Below are 14,926 nucleotides of genomic sequence, written 5' to 3'. Positions count from 1 at the left end.
AATATAAATCTAAATACTATGACTGTATAATGATTAACATGATGAAGAAAAATATTAGAGAACATACAGTGTGATAATGGCTCAATACAATGAATATGTTTACAACAAGGATTGAACTTATTTGAAAAATAAGTTATGAGTTTTTTCTCTATTATACATGTTCAAATATTGGATGAAAGCAATATCTAAGGATGTTTCAGTGGAACCAAGAATCAAATAAGAGGTTTAAAGGCTGATATTTACAATCCTTTGGTATTATAAGCAGTTTTCTTGTAGTGATTTTACATTGACTATTGAACCAAAAGATATGAACTAGATCATTGGTGTCAGAACTGATTACAACAAAATGGATCAGATAGAAAACATGGGCAAATTGCTAGATCCAATGAGAAACAGGGAGAAGAGAAACCAAAGCCAGAGTAATGTATAAAACATGGGGGTAAAGCCATAAACACAATGGAATCTGGCTCATAAGCTGTAATGTAAAAAATAGAAAGAGAGTGGACTTGAGCATCCATCAATCTTGCTGTACTTGATGCTTTGTCACTCGATGGGACATCAGTTCAAAATAAAATGGGGGTCTATGCTCTGTGCTCATTTTGCCTAATTTTCCAACAATCCTACTTAGACAAGATGTATTTCTACATAAGATGAGAACATTTTCTCTGCCCTATCAATCAGAATTTGCAAGTGATGTCCTCCAATCTGCTGTCTCAAATCACATTTTGCTGCACCATAACTTTCTCATGGCATTTTTAACTTCTGCATTTGTCAGGGTGTAAATCAAAGGATTGAGCAAGAGAGTACAAATAGTGCAAAACAATGCCATCCATTTGTCCACGGGAAATGTGGTTGGAGGGCGAATGTATGTGAATGAACATGGAACAAAGAACAAGGTGACCACAGTTATGTGGGAGGTGCAGGTGGAGAGGGCTATCTTCTTCCTTCTGCACTCTGGTTACTCAGATCATGTAAGATAAAAATATAGGAGATGATCAGGATTATAAAGCTCACCATGCATATGGCCCCACTATTAAAGACTATAAGTAGATTTATGACATGAATGTCCATGCAGGCAAGTTTCAACAGAGCCTGCAGATCACAGAAGTAGAGATCAATAATATTAGGTCCACAGAAGGGTAATTTCAAAGCTAAAATAATTTGTGCTGAGGAATGGATACAAGATGCTCCCCAGGCCAGATTCAGCAACATACCACAGACATGTCTGTTCATGATGGTTGTGTATCTCAGGGGCTTACAAATGGCCACATTGCAATCAAAGGACATAAGAATGAGCATCAAGGTCTCCATACACCCAAAGAAGTGAAATTCAAAGATCTGGGTCATGCATTCATTGTAGGAGATCACTTTCTTCTCAGATACAGCATCTCTAATCATTCTGGGTGCTGTGGTTGTGGAGAAACAGGCATCAGCAAAGGATAAGTAGAAAAGAAAGAAGTACATGGGGCTCCCAAGCATCTGACTGTATCTGATGGTCATCACAATAAGTAAATTTGCCAGCAGAGTTGCAAGGTAGATAAACAGGAAGACCACAAACACTATTTCCTCCTTTAGGACATTCTGTGTGAACCCTAACAGAATGAACTCATACACAGTGCTATTCAGGTCCATGGTTAGAGTGGCTGTAGAAAGGACATAGTTGAGAAAGTTTTATCTGCAAAGAAATTGGAAGAGGTGTTGATTTGGCAAGAGCAGTGGACTTGGCTCTGGATTACTGCTTTATAGTTCTATTTTCATGAACATGATAGCTCAGTAGTTCTAAAATATTTTCATTCATTAAAATCATAGGGGAAACTTTTTTTTTAAATGCTGATGTCCATGCTTTTACCATGAGACTTCCTGGGTGGAACCAAAATTTTGAAGGTAAAACAAAACTGTGCAGGTGGTTGATTGTAACACCCAGGTATGAGAATTGTTGACTGCTGTTGACCTTGAGTAAGTTACTTTAATGTTTTAAAGCTTTTATTTTATAGGAAAATTTGATATTCTAATAGATACTTCAAGTATATTCATATGTACATGATTTATATGTGCATAGGTATTGCACTCAGTAACTGAAAAACTGTATTCCTATCTAATACAAAAAAATAAATTTGGAGATTCCCTCTTGGTAAAAGTATTTCTTGATTTGGACACCAGTTTGCATTCATTCCTCCTGACCTATTAAATATCTTGGATTCATTGGGTTTTTTAATGCAATTTTATTGAGATATATTCATATATCATACAATAATCTAGTGTCAAATCAAGTGTTCACAATATCACCATATAGTTGTGCACTCCTGGTTAAGTTTTAAGGACAAATTATTTCTATACCTTTTGACTAATGTTGGCCTTAAATTTACCTTCATTGTCAGTCAGAACACATGAGATGTTTAAATAAGTCACTATAGCTGTCATAATTGAGGGAAATTTCTATGTATGTGAAACCATCTATTACTAATATTAGATGCATAGTATTTATTTTCACATCCTATGGATCTGACCTGATGTATCATTTCCTATACATATATAAAATGAATAATGTCTTTATTCACATATGATTCTCCTACCCTTATCTTTCAGAGTTTTGTTTTCTTCCAATTTTTGTTTCTCTTAAAGATACCTTTAAAAATACATTTCAGCACTACCATATGTACATATTTTTCTCATTGTTCTACTTTATTTTTTGTTCATATACAAAGTTTAAAAATGCAATCATGCTTTAATATTATATTTTCTGGTTTTCATTTTGGATGGTTAAAAGCCTTTTCCCTTTAGTTAAAGGGCATCTATAATGCAATTATACATTTTTGCAGTTAAAAATTCACATATAAAAGGTATAATATTAAATATTTTCCTTTATTTTTATTTATTTATGCAGTTTTTTAATTTTCAAACTTGAATTCTTTTTAATGAATCTGTTCTCATTTGTAGACTTTACCTTATTTTTAATAATTTCATCAAAACAAACCCATAGGATTAATGTGGCAATATATATGAATATTTCAGTTACAAGTAACTTTGCAAGTAGACTTTCAATTTAGTATTATCAATATTTATTAGAAATACTTTCATTATAGAAACAGTATATTTACATAATAAAATATACAAAGTTTATAGTAGATTAGAGGGTGAATAATAAAGTGTCCATACAAAACTCATGATTCCCTAATCCCACTGTCCAGAATTAAGTGTCAGTCCTTTACGCAATGTTAGAGTGTTTCATGTTTATACATTTATTTACTTTGCTTAAATACATCATTTCAGGTACAAATTGGATCATTGTTCTCCCCTGTTTTAAAAATACAAGAATATGGCAGAGTTTTCTATTGGAAATCAAACATAATCATTTTTGCTCCATTAATGACATATCTTTCTTTGATTACTAGTGATAGTATAATGTTTTTCTCTATATAATTCTTCCTTCTTATATTTTATATGTTCTGAATTATGTCTATATTTTTCAATTAATTTTTTCAATACTTTCAAATTTTGAAGACTTCCTATTTTTTTTAATTTCTATACAGCCAAATATGTCAAAACATTTTCCTTTTGAAATTCAGTTTATTTTTTCAATTAGGGTAGTTAATATGTTTTTTCATCTTGCATTATTTCTATGCTTCTAAATACTTTTATCAAATGATTTGGAATTTATTTTAATATGAGTTATTAGATACTCTCACTTTTTCTGAATAATCAATTAATATAATATCATCATCAAGTCAGTTATATATATGTTAAGAAACCACTCAGATCTGAGGTAGCTATAGTGGAAAGATGTTCTCAACCACTTTTCAACCAAATTAGAGGAGCAACATAATTCTAAATAAGATCATTAATAACACAAGAATTCTACACAACTGTATGTGATAATACCAAGTGAATTGTGGTTCCAAAATTTGAGATTCCTAGAAAATGAATCCATTGGTCAGCAAAGGTTCAAAAATTAGAAGGAAGTTGAATTACAGTTTTAAATGTATGAAACTGAAATTTCCAACAAGATTCTTTGGAACTCAAGTTTTCAATTAGTTTATACTGGGTTTTCTTGATGAGAATATTTCAAAATTAGTAACACAAATTGTTCATTTACTCTAATAAAGTTACATAATTTAAATAAAACTTGAAGATTTTTGAACTCTGATGTGTAAACATTAGTTATAATATGATAACTAGTATCTCTGGATGGCAGTACTAGTTATCTGATAAGTATAAAAGGGAAAACAAATTAATTATTACTTAATTTCAATAAATTATTTTCCTAACAGAGACTAAAGACAAAAAAGAGTGAACTTGTCTGTGAGAAGAGGAGCATTTAGGTGATAAATGAATGGAAAACATTATAAGAAGATAGTATGACTTGCTTCAGATAAACATGGAGATGACCTCTATATAAACAATATTCATTAAATTAAAAAGTTTTGAGAGGTAAATTTATAGGTAGATAATGACAGTCAGGTCATGCAATATTATTTTGCTTTGTTTCAAATTAGCAGAGAAAAGTTGAAGACATGATAATCTGAATTCAGCACCTAACAAGATAGATTTCTTGGCTCAGAGTTTCATCATTGAATTCATCCTTTATTTCCTAATATTCATGGGCTCTGTCTGATTTTAGGGTGGGTCGGGATATGTCTCAGTATCAAAGTATGATTCTCTCTAATTTAACATCTTTAATTTGTAACTGTTGACATTTTAACAGTTAAAATAATTTCTTGTCTCAAAATTCTATATCTAGTACCAAGATTTCTCTTTTGTTTCTCCAACAAATAAACATATACCTGTAAACTCAAGAAACCTTTTTTTGTTTTAACTACTTTAAATAAGTATTTAATTGAATAAAATAATCCAGATTATATACTATTCTTGTACTTTATATTTTAAAGTGGTTTTCATTTTTGTTATTTCAGTTGTCCTGCATATATTCTTGTGCGGTAAATATGGCATTATTTTCTGTTCACTTTTAGGTACAAAGTTTGATCTGTGATACAGAGAGATTTGCTGAGTTCAGTTGGGTTAGAATTAGGATAGACTGTTACTAGAGGGATTCTCTCTCTAGCATCCACCTTTCATCTCATATAAAACCTCAAATCTCAAATGTCCATTTAAATTGCATCCTATTTGATTGATTTGATGCCAAATGATCCATTAATTCCTGTCCTTATCTCAATATCAATTTTTGTAAGTTTCATTGTGGGACGAACATGAAAGCATAAAACTAGATACATAATGAGTAATAACAAAGGGAAGAAAGGGCAGAATGGAGCCAGAGAAGGGGAGAGTAGAGTGACAGTGAGCAGAGAGCAGGGAAGGAAGAAGAACCAGGGATAGGACACTGAAAGACATATGGAGGAAAGATGAGAAAACAATGTTATAAAGGATCCTTAAACCAAGAGTTCATCACTATGTCGGCTTTTTTGCTGCTGACCTCTTCACTATTACTTGCCCCCAGACCAGACAGGGAGTGAAATTGTGGGTCATGAGCAAGTATTGCTATGGGTCTTAAATAACCAAGACAAGTGTGAAGTGCAGTCCTATAATATGCCTGTACTCAAAAATATCACTGCTAAACTTAGTCTTCAAATGAGGGCACCTCCAAGAACAGAGATTCCTGCTAGATTGACCTCAATATCATGGTGTAGTTCCTCTCCCCTTATGTGAGAACTGAGGCTTTTAAGAATTATTGCAGTGCAGAACTGAACCTAGGGAATGCTTTCAAACCCTGGGCCACTGAAGTGAATATAAAATCCCCCAGGCTGCTCTTGAGGAGGCAATGGAAAGAAAATATTTCATAAAGGCTTATAAACTTACCTCCTATGAGTAAATAGATGAGTTCTATTAAAGTACATTATTCATAGCTTCATCTTTCATTTACTTAGAGATGAATCATATGAAATCTGGATAGAACATGTAAATTATACTTCATTGTGATTTAGCAAGGTTTTCCATCACAGGAAGTTACAGGAAGTGAAGAGTTTATGGAAAAAAGAGATTCTGTGTGTAGCCAGATTTCACATGGTTTAGACAAAACAACAGGGTTTACATCACAGGATGGCACTGTATGACAAAATAGGAGAAGTTTCTCAATATGGTTCCTGAAAACATCTTTTTGGAAGAAACTATTCCCATGCTCTGAGACAGAAATGCCTCTGAGCCAGCAATCATACCAATTTCTCATTTAGAGAAATATGATTTAAGCATTTCTCATTTTACTGCATTCCATATTTATAGTAATTCCCACAAAAGTCTACAATGCCAAGGGCAAGGTTTTAGCATCATCAGCTCCAAGGAAATCCTTACTCTCTATCCAGTCCCAAAGGATTGCCCAATGAGCTACTCTGCTCAGATGGTAAAAGGGCAAAAGTAAACCTAGGGGCCAATTAGTTAAAACTGCAACTCACTTTGAATTGCAGGTGAGAAAACACCATTTCCTTCTCCATATTATTTGCTTAAACACATCTGTTGTAGAGGCATGAAAGCCTTTGATATTAGTTGAAGGTGCATACAGGTGAAACACATGTAGTAGATGGGAGTCCTGGCTTCACAACTTAACTGCTGTGTGAACTTAAGTTTCTTCACCTCTTTAATTTATTTATTTTAACATAAATAGCATTAACTTCCTAGTTTTCTAATACCATCTATATATTTAAGTCAGTGTAAAATAGAGGAGGGAGAAGTAAAAGGTAAAATAATTATTGCATACTTGTCTTTTTTATTTTCCTTTAAGTTTTAAAAATATGCCTGACAGTATATCTACTTATAGAGAAGAATGTTCAATTTTTGCTTTTGAATGTAGTTGTGAGCTATTCAAGATGGGAGAGATTACATTGCAATATTTCTCTCATGCCTAGGAGAGCATATTTAAACCCATCTGACCTAAGAATTAAGTGCTTTGCACATATCACCTGCTATGTATCTTCAATGAGGGTAAAGTGAAAAGTCTGGGTGGTGGTGGGGGGAGAGAAAGGTGGAGACAAAATGGAGATGGGAGAATGACATGAATAGATTGTCCACACTTTGAACTTTTAATGAAGGACCTAGTGGCAACCAGTAGTTACAAGTATTTCAGAAAACTGAAAATCACACCTCAGTATCTGAACTTTTAGTTAAATATGCACTGGAAGAACCTTGAGTAGGGATTTTTGTAAGTCACTTACAGTCTCTGAGTTTCAACTTCCCCATCAATTAAATGGAAATAAGAAGGCTTAGCTTTAAAAAGTTTCCCTAAATACTAAAGACATAACACATGAAAAGAAAGATTCCCTGGCTCAGAGGAAGTACAGAAGAAATATTTGTATATTTTTATTGATCCTCTTTAACATGTGGAATTGAGGCCAAGAGTAGGGAAACACCTCACCCAAGCTTACATACAATTGAGCTTAGAATACAAATCTCTTAATGACAATTCTAAGGCTCTTTTCCTTAAATCAGATAATACATTAATAACATAAGTTTCCTTGACCCAGGAAATAAGACAGTCAATGAAGGAGTTCCCCTCACCAAGTGACCCTGTTGAAGGACTCTAAACTAATTCCCAGCTCTGGGGGAATGAACAAATTTCCCAATTGTGTTTGGGAAATTTTTGCTGAGGGTGTTTTTGAAGATCATTGAACTGTCCAAAGGGAAGATGTTAAGTCAATGATCCCTAGCGGTTCCTCTAAGATCTGAAATGAATTGACCATGAGAGCTCATTAAATATAAAATATTCATTGTAGACTGAAAGACTGGGTTACCAAATTGAACTCTAGATTATGGTAAAGCCATGTTGGGGAATTACTGAATACAGTTAACTGGGGGTGTTTAATCACTGGATCCATATAAATGTGAATAGATCACAACAGAGATTTGTATATGTCCTAGTTTGCTAATGCTGCGGAATGCAAAACACCAGAGATGGATTGGCTTTTATAAAAAGGGGGTTTATTTGGCTATACAGTTACAGTCTTAAGGCCATAAAGTATCCAAAGTAACACATCAGTAATCGGGTACCTTCACTGGAGGATGGCCAATGGTGTCCGGAAAACCTCTGTTAGCTGGGAAGGCACATGGCTGGCGTCTGCTCCAAAGTTCTGGTTTCAAAATGGCTTTCTCCCAGGACGTTCCTCTCTAGCAAGCTTGCTCTTCTTCAAAACGTCACTCACAGCTGCACTCCGTTCTTCCCCCCAAGTCAGCTCATTTATATAGCTCCACCGATAAGGGCCCACCCTGAATGGGCGGGGCCATGCCTCCATGAGAACATCTCATCAGAATCATCTCCCACAGCTGGGTGGGGCACATTCCAAGCAAATCCAACCATCACCAAAACACCTGCCCCACACAAGCCCACAAAGATAATGGCATTTGGGGGACACAATACACTCAAACCGGCACAGTATATTTTGAGTTTTGATTAACTTCTTCCTCACACTTAATCTTAGGATAAATTAGAGCCCTATTTTAACTTCTGTTTATCTAAAGTTGTTTCTTATTTAGATGAGGTATCTAGGAAATAATGCAGAAACTGTGGCCAGATTCAAATTGAAACCTGGATAGTGGGAGTTTGTATATGAATATACATGTGACTGAACAGATAACAACCACAATGAAGTGGGAGGTGCAGGTGGAGAGAACCTTCCTTCTGCACTGTGGTTTCTCTTAGAATAAAAATAGCCATATAGAAGGTAAACAGGATTAAGAAACACAGCATACATTTGGCCCCACAATTGGACACAACTATTAAATTTATCATACAGTTATCCAGATAAGCAAGTTTCAAAAAGGGCTGCAAGTGAGAGAATATTGATTGCTCACATTAGTTACACAGAGAGGAAATCTCAAAGCTAGGAAAGCTGTGCTGAAAAAGGGATACAAGTCTTACCCAAACCACAATCACCAACATAACCCAGACAACACACAGGTTCATGATGATTTTGTACTGCAGGATCTTTCTTACAAATGGCCACATAGTGATCAAAAGCCATGATGATGAGCACAGGCATCTCCAGGTAATCAAAGAAATGGGCTGCAAAGACCTGAGTCATGCAGTCATTATAGGAAATGGTGTTCTTCTAGCAAGGGCCTCCATAATCAGTCTGGGGGCCATGGTTGTAGAGAAGCAGGCACAGTAAAGGACAGGTAGAATAGAAAGAAGTACACTAGTCACCAAAGTGTCCATCTTGTCTTAACAGTCACAACAAAGAGAAAGTTCCCCTATAGTATTGCACGTTAAAATATCAAAAAACTACAAATACCGCTTTCTATTTTCCAGAATCTTATTTCAATCCAAACAGAATGAATCCAGCCACAGTCTTATTCAAACTATTACAGTAGCTATAGGTGGAATTTGGTTGAAAAAGCTTTAATATTTGGTGAGAAGAAAAGAAGTGACATGTTAGGAAGATCAGGGGGCTGAACTCTGAATTCCTTAGTTCTGCTCCCTGTTCTGTTACATTCAAGTGACTTTGGTGTCCACCAGAATACAGTAAATTCTTGTAAATCAGAGATGCCCATTCCTCTCTGAGACTGATGTATTGATTCAGAATCTCACTGTATTGGACCAACGCATTTGCATTTTGGAACAAAAGATTATGTCTTTCACAATTTTTATTCCAACAGAAACTGAAAAATGCAGAGCTTGTCTTTTCCTTAGGCAACTGATTAAATAGCTTTGAAATATTAAGTGACTGTACCTTCCCTATTTTATTAGGAATTTTTAAAAGAATTAAAATGAAAAAGAGAAGCTTTTAATACCCATGCATTTACACATACATACACATATATATTCCATGTATTATGTATTTATTTATACACTCTGAATTTTGAAAATCACAATTCCAATATAAAGAAGCATTAATATTAAAAAAGAAGCCCTCCTGAAGAGAGTATGTTCAGTTCAGTTAACTGATTTTTTATGTCTTTTTGTACCAGACCACTTGAATATATTGGGTAGAATGTGCTTCACAAAGAATCTATTTTGACTACCTTTTACCTAGGCCTGAACATTTCACCTATATTAATGGCAATGACAAAGCAAATGTCTGGATAACACTTTGAAGTTTGCATAATAGAGTGCAACTATTCTTTAATTTCCACTTTAATTTATCCCATTGCTTACCTTAAACATACAATACTGGGCTTCTCTGTTTATGTTACACTGCTATAACAGTTTCCAATATTCCTATTACTTAAGGTGTGATAATGCATATATTTTTATTAAAGAATTTGGCTATTTGTTCATTGATATATTTATGTTGTCTCCAATTTTCACTCTAATAAATAATAGTTCTACAAACAATTTTGAAATATTCAAACTGAATTTTTTCCCCCAAGTGCTAGTCTTTTCATTGTTAAAGATGTGAGGTAAAATTATTTTTCAATATCATTGTACCCTTTTATTAACTCTATTTTATTATAGAATAATATATAATTATAAAATATTCAAGGTAAGCAGAGAACATAAGGAAGAAAAATAAGAAACTTTCTCCCAATTCTTTGACTCTATAATCCTCCTCTCCAGATAACACTACTTTGTTTCTTGGATATCCTTCAAGAAATTTTCAATAAGTATAATTGCATGTATGTGTACTGTATCTTGATAACTTCTGTATGTACAAGCATGGTCAACATTTCAGTGTTGTCAATTTTGCCTAAAAGCTATTTTACATGTAACTAATAGGCTGCCTCATGACATTATCACATTATCTCTCTAGTAATAGCTAATAGTAGCAAGTTATTAGTATTAAATTTTATTTTTATTATTTTCATTAAGAAATTTATTACCAACAAAAATGTAATTTTTTTGCATTTGCTTTCTGAAAATTTGCACTTCTGAGAAGCATTTATCTTTTGCCATTTCATCTTTTTTGAATCTTGTGTATTAATATAGCATAATAAGTATTATGTATCTTACTTAAGAGTTCAGCAGCTGAAGCCAAATGGCTTCAGTCAAATCTGAGCTCCATTGTTTACTATGTGTGATTTTGGACAAGCCACTTTACATATAATAGGACTCCTATACAGCTTAAATGAAAAAAAAAAAAGAAAAAGCTCTATTTTAAAATGAAAATTTGTTAAACCTCAAACTCTACTTTCACCACTATTATGTTCACTTTTTCTCCATGTGCACTGATTTCTCTACTCCAGTAAATGTTTTACTTTTTTATGTAATCAATTTTTCCATTGCAATTTAGTCCACTGTTTTGAAATTAATAAATTACCTTATTTGTTCTGTTCTAATATATAATTCAATAATTGTCTTTTGTTTCAGATAGTGACTCAAAATTAGCTGAAGTTATCTTGAGGAATGTGGAAACTGCTCACCTCTTATTAACAGCTTAATAAGAGTTTCACAATCAATGTAGAGAGGATCATTAATTATGTACAGCAGCATGTGGGAGGTACTAGAAGAGTAGAAACCATCTACAGAGAGAGGAGTACACATTCCTAAAGTACAGATTGGTTGGTGAGGAGTTCACAATTATGTAAGAGATGAGCTATAAGTTAACTGGAGAAAGTTAGGTTCCAAACCTGGTTCTTTGAGATGCAAATGTTCAAAACCTTTTCTTGAGAAGAATGTGAACACAGTGATCAGTGCTGAGAACTGGAAGCCACACTGCCTAGATCCAACTGCATCCCACTGCCTATCAGAGATGTGACATTTAATAGACCCTTGATATTTCAGGATATTTCAGGATTTCTATGAGGGTTAAATAATTTAATATGTGTAAAGCACACAGAATATACAAGTGCTAGGTACTGAGTGGTTATGATGTGGTTTTCAAGAGGTACGTTCAATTTTTTAAAAAATATCCATTCAAATTATCCATTTGACCATAATAAAGCTACACAGTTCCTTTGCTGAGTGACTGAAAGCATATCAGCACTGTGGATGACACTAGCTATATCATGGGAATTGGAGGGTAAGCGGACAGTTCCAGATATACTAAATAATGAAAAAAGAAAAATCAATAAAAAGTACAGAACAATTACAATAAAAGGAGCTGTGAGGGGAGGAAAGTAGCAATAAAAAAGGCCTTTGCTTATGAAAATGTAAATAATGATAATAAAAACACTAGTTAAAATTTCTATGACAACATTTTGCTGTTAGTCAATAAAGAAAGGAAGGAAGAGAGAAAATAAATTTTTAACATATATGTTTTTAAATTGCCTTCTAAATCTTTAATTTACATAAAACAAAACACCATTCCAAAGACAAAGCTGGAAGGACTTTGAAAGCTGTATGCAAACATGATACCAACACTTCAGTTAAGATATAGAACATTTGCGTTACACCATAGAGAGTCTCATGTCCCTTTTCAGCAAATCTCATTTCAGTTTTTGCAATCACTTCTTCCATTCACAGGCAAAGAATTATTTTTATTTCCCTTTAAACATTGAAGAGGGAAAAAAAAAACTCTGGAAAACTATTTTCCTACCAAGGAGACCATGACATATTTATACATAATTCTGTTACCTTCATATGTACCTATCATTATAACAAAAGAAGATGTGACTGAATTACCTGGGAATAAGAACATCCAATAAACTGCACTCTAATAAGAGTGACTGTCTCCAAGAGAAAATGGTAACTTTCCTGGAGAGCATCATGTTCCAAAACCTGCTTTAGCCTTAACTCTGCATGTAGACCAAAATAGACTGACCCAACAGCCCCATCATTTACAGTGCATTTGCCTACATTATTTGACTTTGCAGTGATGCCATTTATATTACCTTATTGTTGACTCTTGTGCAAGAAAACCTGAGCTGGGGCAGATCTTAAATGAATGAATGAAATATTATGAAATCATAGATCAGCACAGAAAGATACTATCTATAACTCATTGAATATCAGTGACTTTTGAAACATTTAAGGCTATATCTGGTCTTTTCTTTTCCTGCCATAGGTACAGGCACTATTTATGCCATAATGAAAGCAAATAGAAGTATCAGAATATGGTTTTTAAATACTTGTTTGGGTGATATAGAATGCCTTTTATGCATTTATTTGTATTTATGTTATGCAAAATTTTATTGAGCTGTAACATAAGTATAGAAAATGCACATAGAACAACATTCCACATAAATAAAATGTCATTAAATGAACATATCAGGTAACCATCACCAAGATTGAGAAACGCTACAACCAGAATCCTAAAATCCTGAAATGTTCTTCTAGTAACTGACTCCTTAAGGGTAATTACCAAAATGATTTTCTTATGCTTTGACACTTTTATAAATGAACTCATGTAGTACATTTATGATTGACATTTTGCTCACAATATATTTGTGTAATTTATACACATTTTGTGTAGTTACAGATTATTGATGTCCATTACTTCATAATATTCATTATAAGAATAATCCACAATTTATTCATTCCTTCTTCCACTGATAGATATTTGGGTTGTTTCCACTTTTTTTAAAAATTTCAGTTGCCTTTAGATGAAAATATATATGCTTTTCTATTGGATATAACTAGCAATGAAATTGCTGGTTCACTGTATATGTATATATTCAGCTTTAGTAAGTAATTGCAAGGAGCTTTCCAAAGTGGCTGTGCTGATTTAAATCTCCAACAGCAATGTATGAGAGTTTCAGTTGCTCTACATCATCATCCATCAATAATATACATTGTCTACCTTTTTCATTTGAGTTCTCTGGTGAGTATATACATGTGCATAGTCATATCTCATGAGGTTTATATTTATATTTTCCTGATAACTAATGAAATTAGTGCCTTCTGATGATTAAGCACCTTTAATAGTCTATTGGAGTCTTTTGGATATGAAGGTTGTGCTGGAAACAGTATTCTCTCTTTTTCTCCCTTCATGAAAAGTTGGGGTGAAAACAGTGTATTTCTTCTTTAAAATCTGGAATAATTGATCATTAGAGACATCTGGCCTGAAATTGTCTTTCTGGGAAAGTTTTTAATAACAGATGTAATTGCTTTAACATACTTTACAAAAATGTCATCTCCAGGACTACTGACAAGAGAGCTACAGGAGAGAAAACAGCCCCACTTAAGTGGAAGCAGCATTCAGAGGGGAGAACAAAAAAAGCAACAAGATAAAGGAAAGTTCATGAAAGAGACGAAAATGTAGAGAAGATTTAAGGATATCAAGTTAAGAAAGCAGCAGTTGAACAAAATGAATGCCTTGCCTCAGACCAACACCACCTCAGAATTTTAGCATTTTTTCAGTCATTATTTCTTAATATTACTGGACTATTGTACTGTTCTATTTTTTGTGGGTTTTTTTTTTTTTGTTTGTTTGTTTTTTTGATGGGTGGTGTGCATCCAGTATTGGAGCACAGTATTTTCTCTTCTTTAGCAGCCTTATTTTCCCTTTATCTTTTGATGTTTTAACCAGTTCAAATTATGTCTGGTCCCAAATGTTTCTAACTAGTCCCAAGTATTCTTTTTCCAGAAAAGCAAACTTATACCTCTATCCCCTGTGGGCCTGTATTACTGTGAGATTTATTAAATATGTACTGAAGATAATCCTAAATTAAATACCATTCTTGTATTATGATCTTAAAACTTAAACAGGTTTTTACATTTGCTATTTCATTTGTCCTGAAAATTTTCTTTCAAGTTGTATGTAGCCATTCACCTTGTTCTCTTTTATATATAAATATTGACTTGTAACATAAATTTATTCCTAGAAAAGTTGTCTAAAACTAGGACAGAGTATTACTCTATACTTTCTCCCACTAGCATCTACCCTACAAGTTGAATGAAACATTAACTCCAGCAATCCATGCAAAGTGTTTCCTAGAAAAGAGAATTCATTAACCAGCAGAGAAGGAAGCCAACTGGTATCTTCAATTGCTACCCTTATCCAACATCAAGTTTTGTAAACATCAAGATGGGAAAAATATCAAATCAGAAAACTAGGTACATAGTGGATAACAATGAAGGGAGGAAATTAGAGAAGGAAAAAGTAGAGTG

At 33.5% G+C, this 14,926-nt stretch overlaps 1 protein-coding gene across 1 annotated transcript; it reads right to left on the bottom strand.

The window, feature by feature from the left end:
* Nucleotides 1-718: 718 nt before the first annotated feature.
* LOC119537822 (olfactory receptor 4C11-like) lies at nucleotides 719-1,632 on the bottom strand. Its single transcript, XM_037840402.1, is given in 2 exon segments — nucleotides 719-936; nucleotides 939-1,632. Coding segments are annotated over 2 exon segments (912 nt in total).
* Between the last annotated feature and the right edge of the window lie 13,294 nt (nucleotides 1,633-14,926).

The sequence above is a fragment of the Choloepus didactylus genome, chromosome 6 (genome assembly GCF_015220235.1).
Source record: "Choloepus didactylus isolate mChoDid1 chromosome 6, mChoDid1.pri, whole genome shotgun sequence".
Taxonomy (NCBI): domain Eukaryota; kingdom Metazoa; phylum Chordata; class Mammalia; order Pilosa; family Megalonychidae; genus Choloepus; species Choloepus didactylus.
The sequence above is the reverse complement of the archived record's forward strand: the minus strand, read 5'-3'. Positions and strand labels throughout refer to the sequence as shown.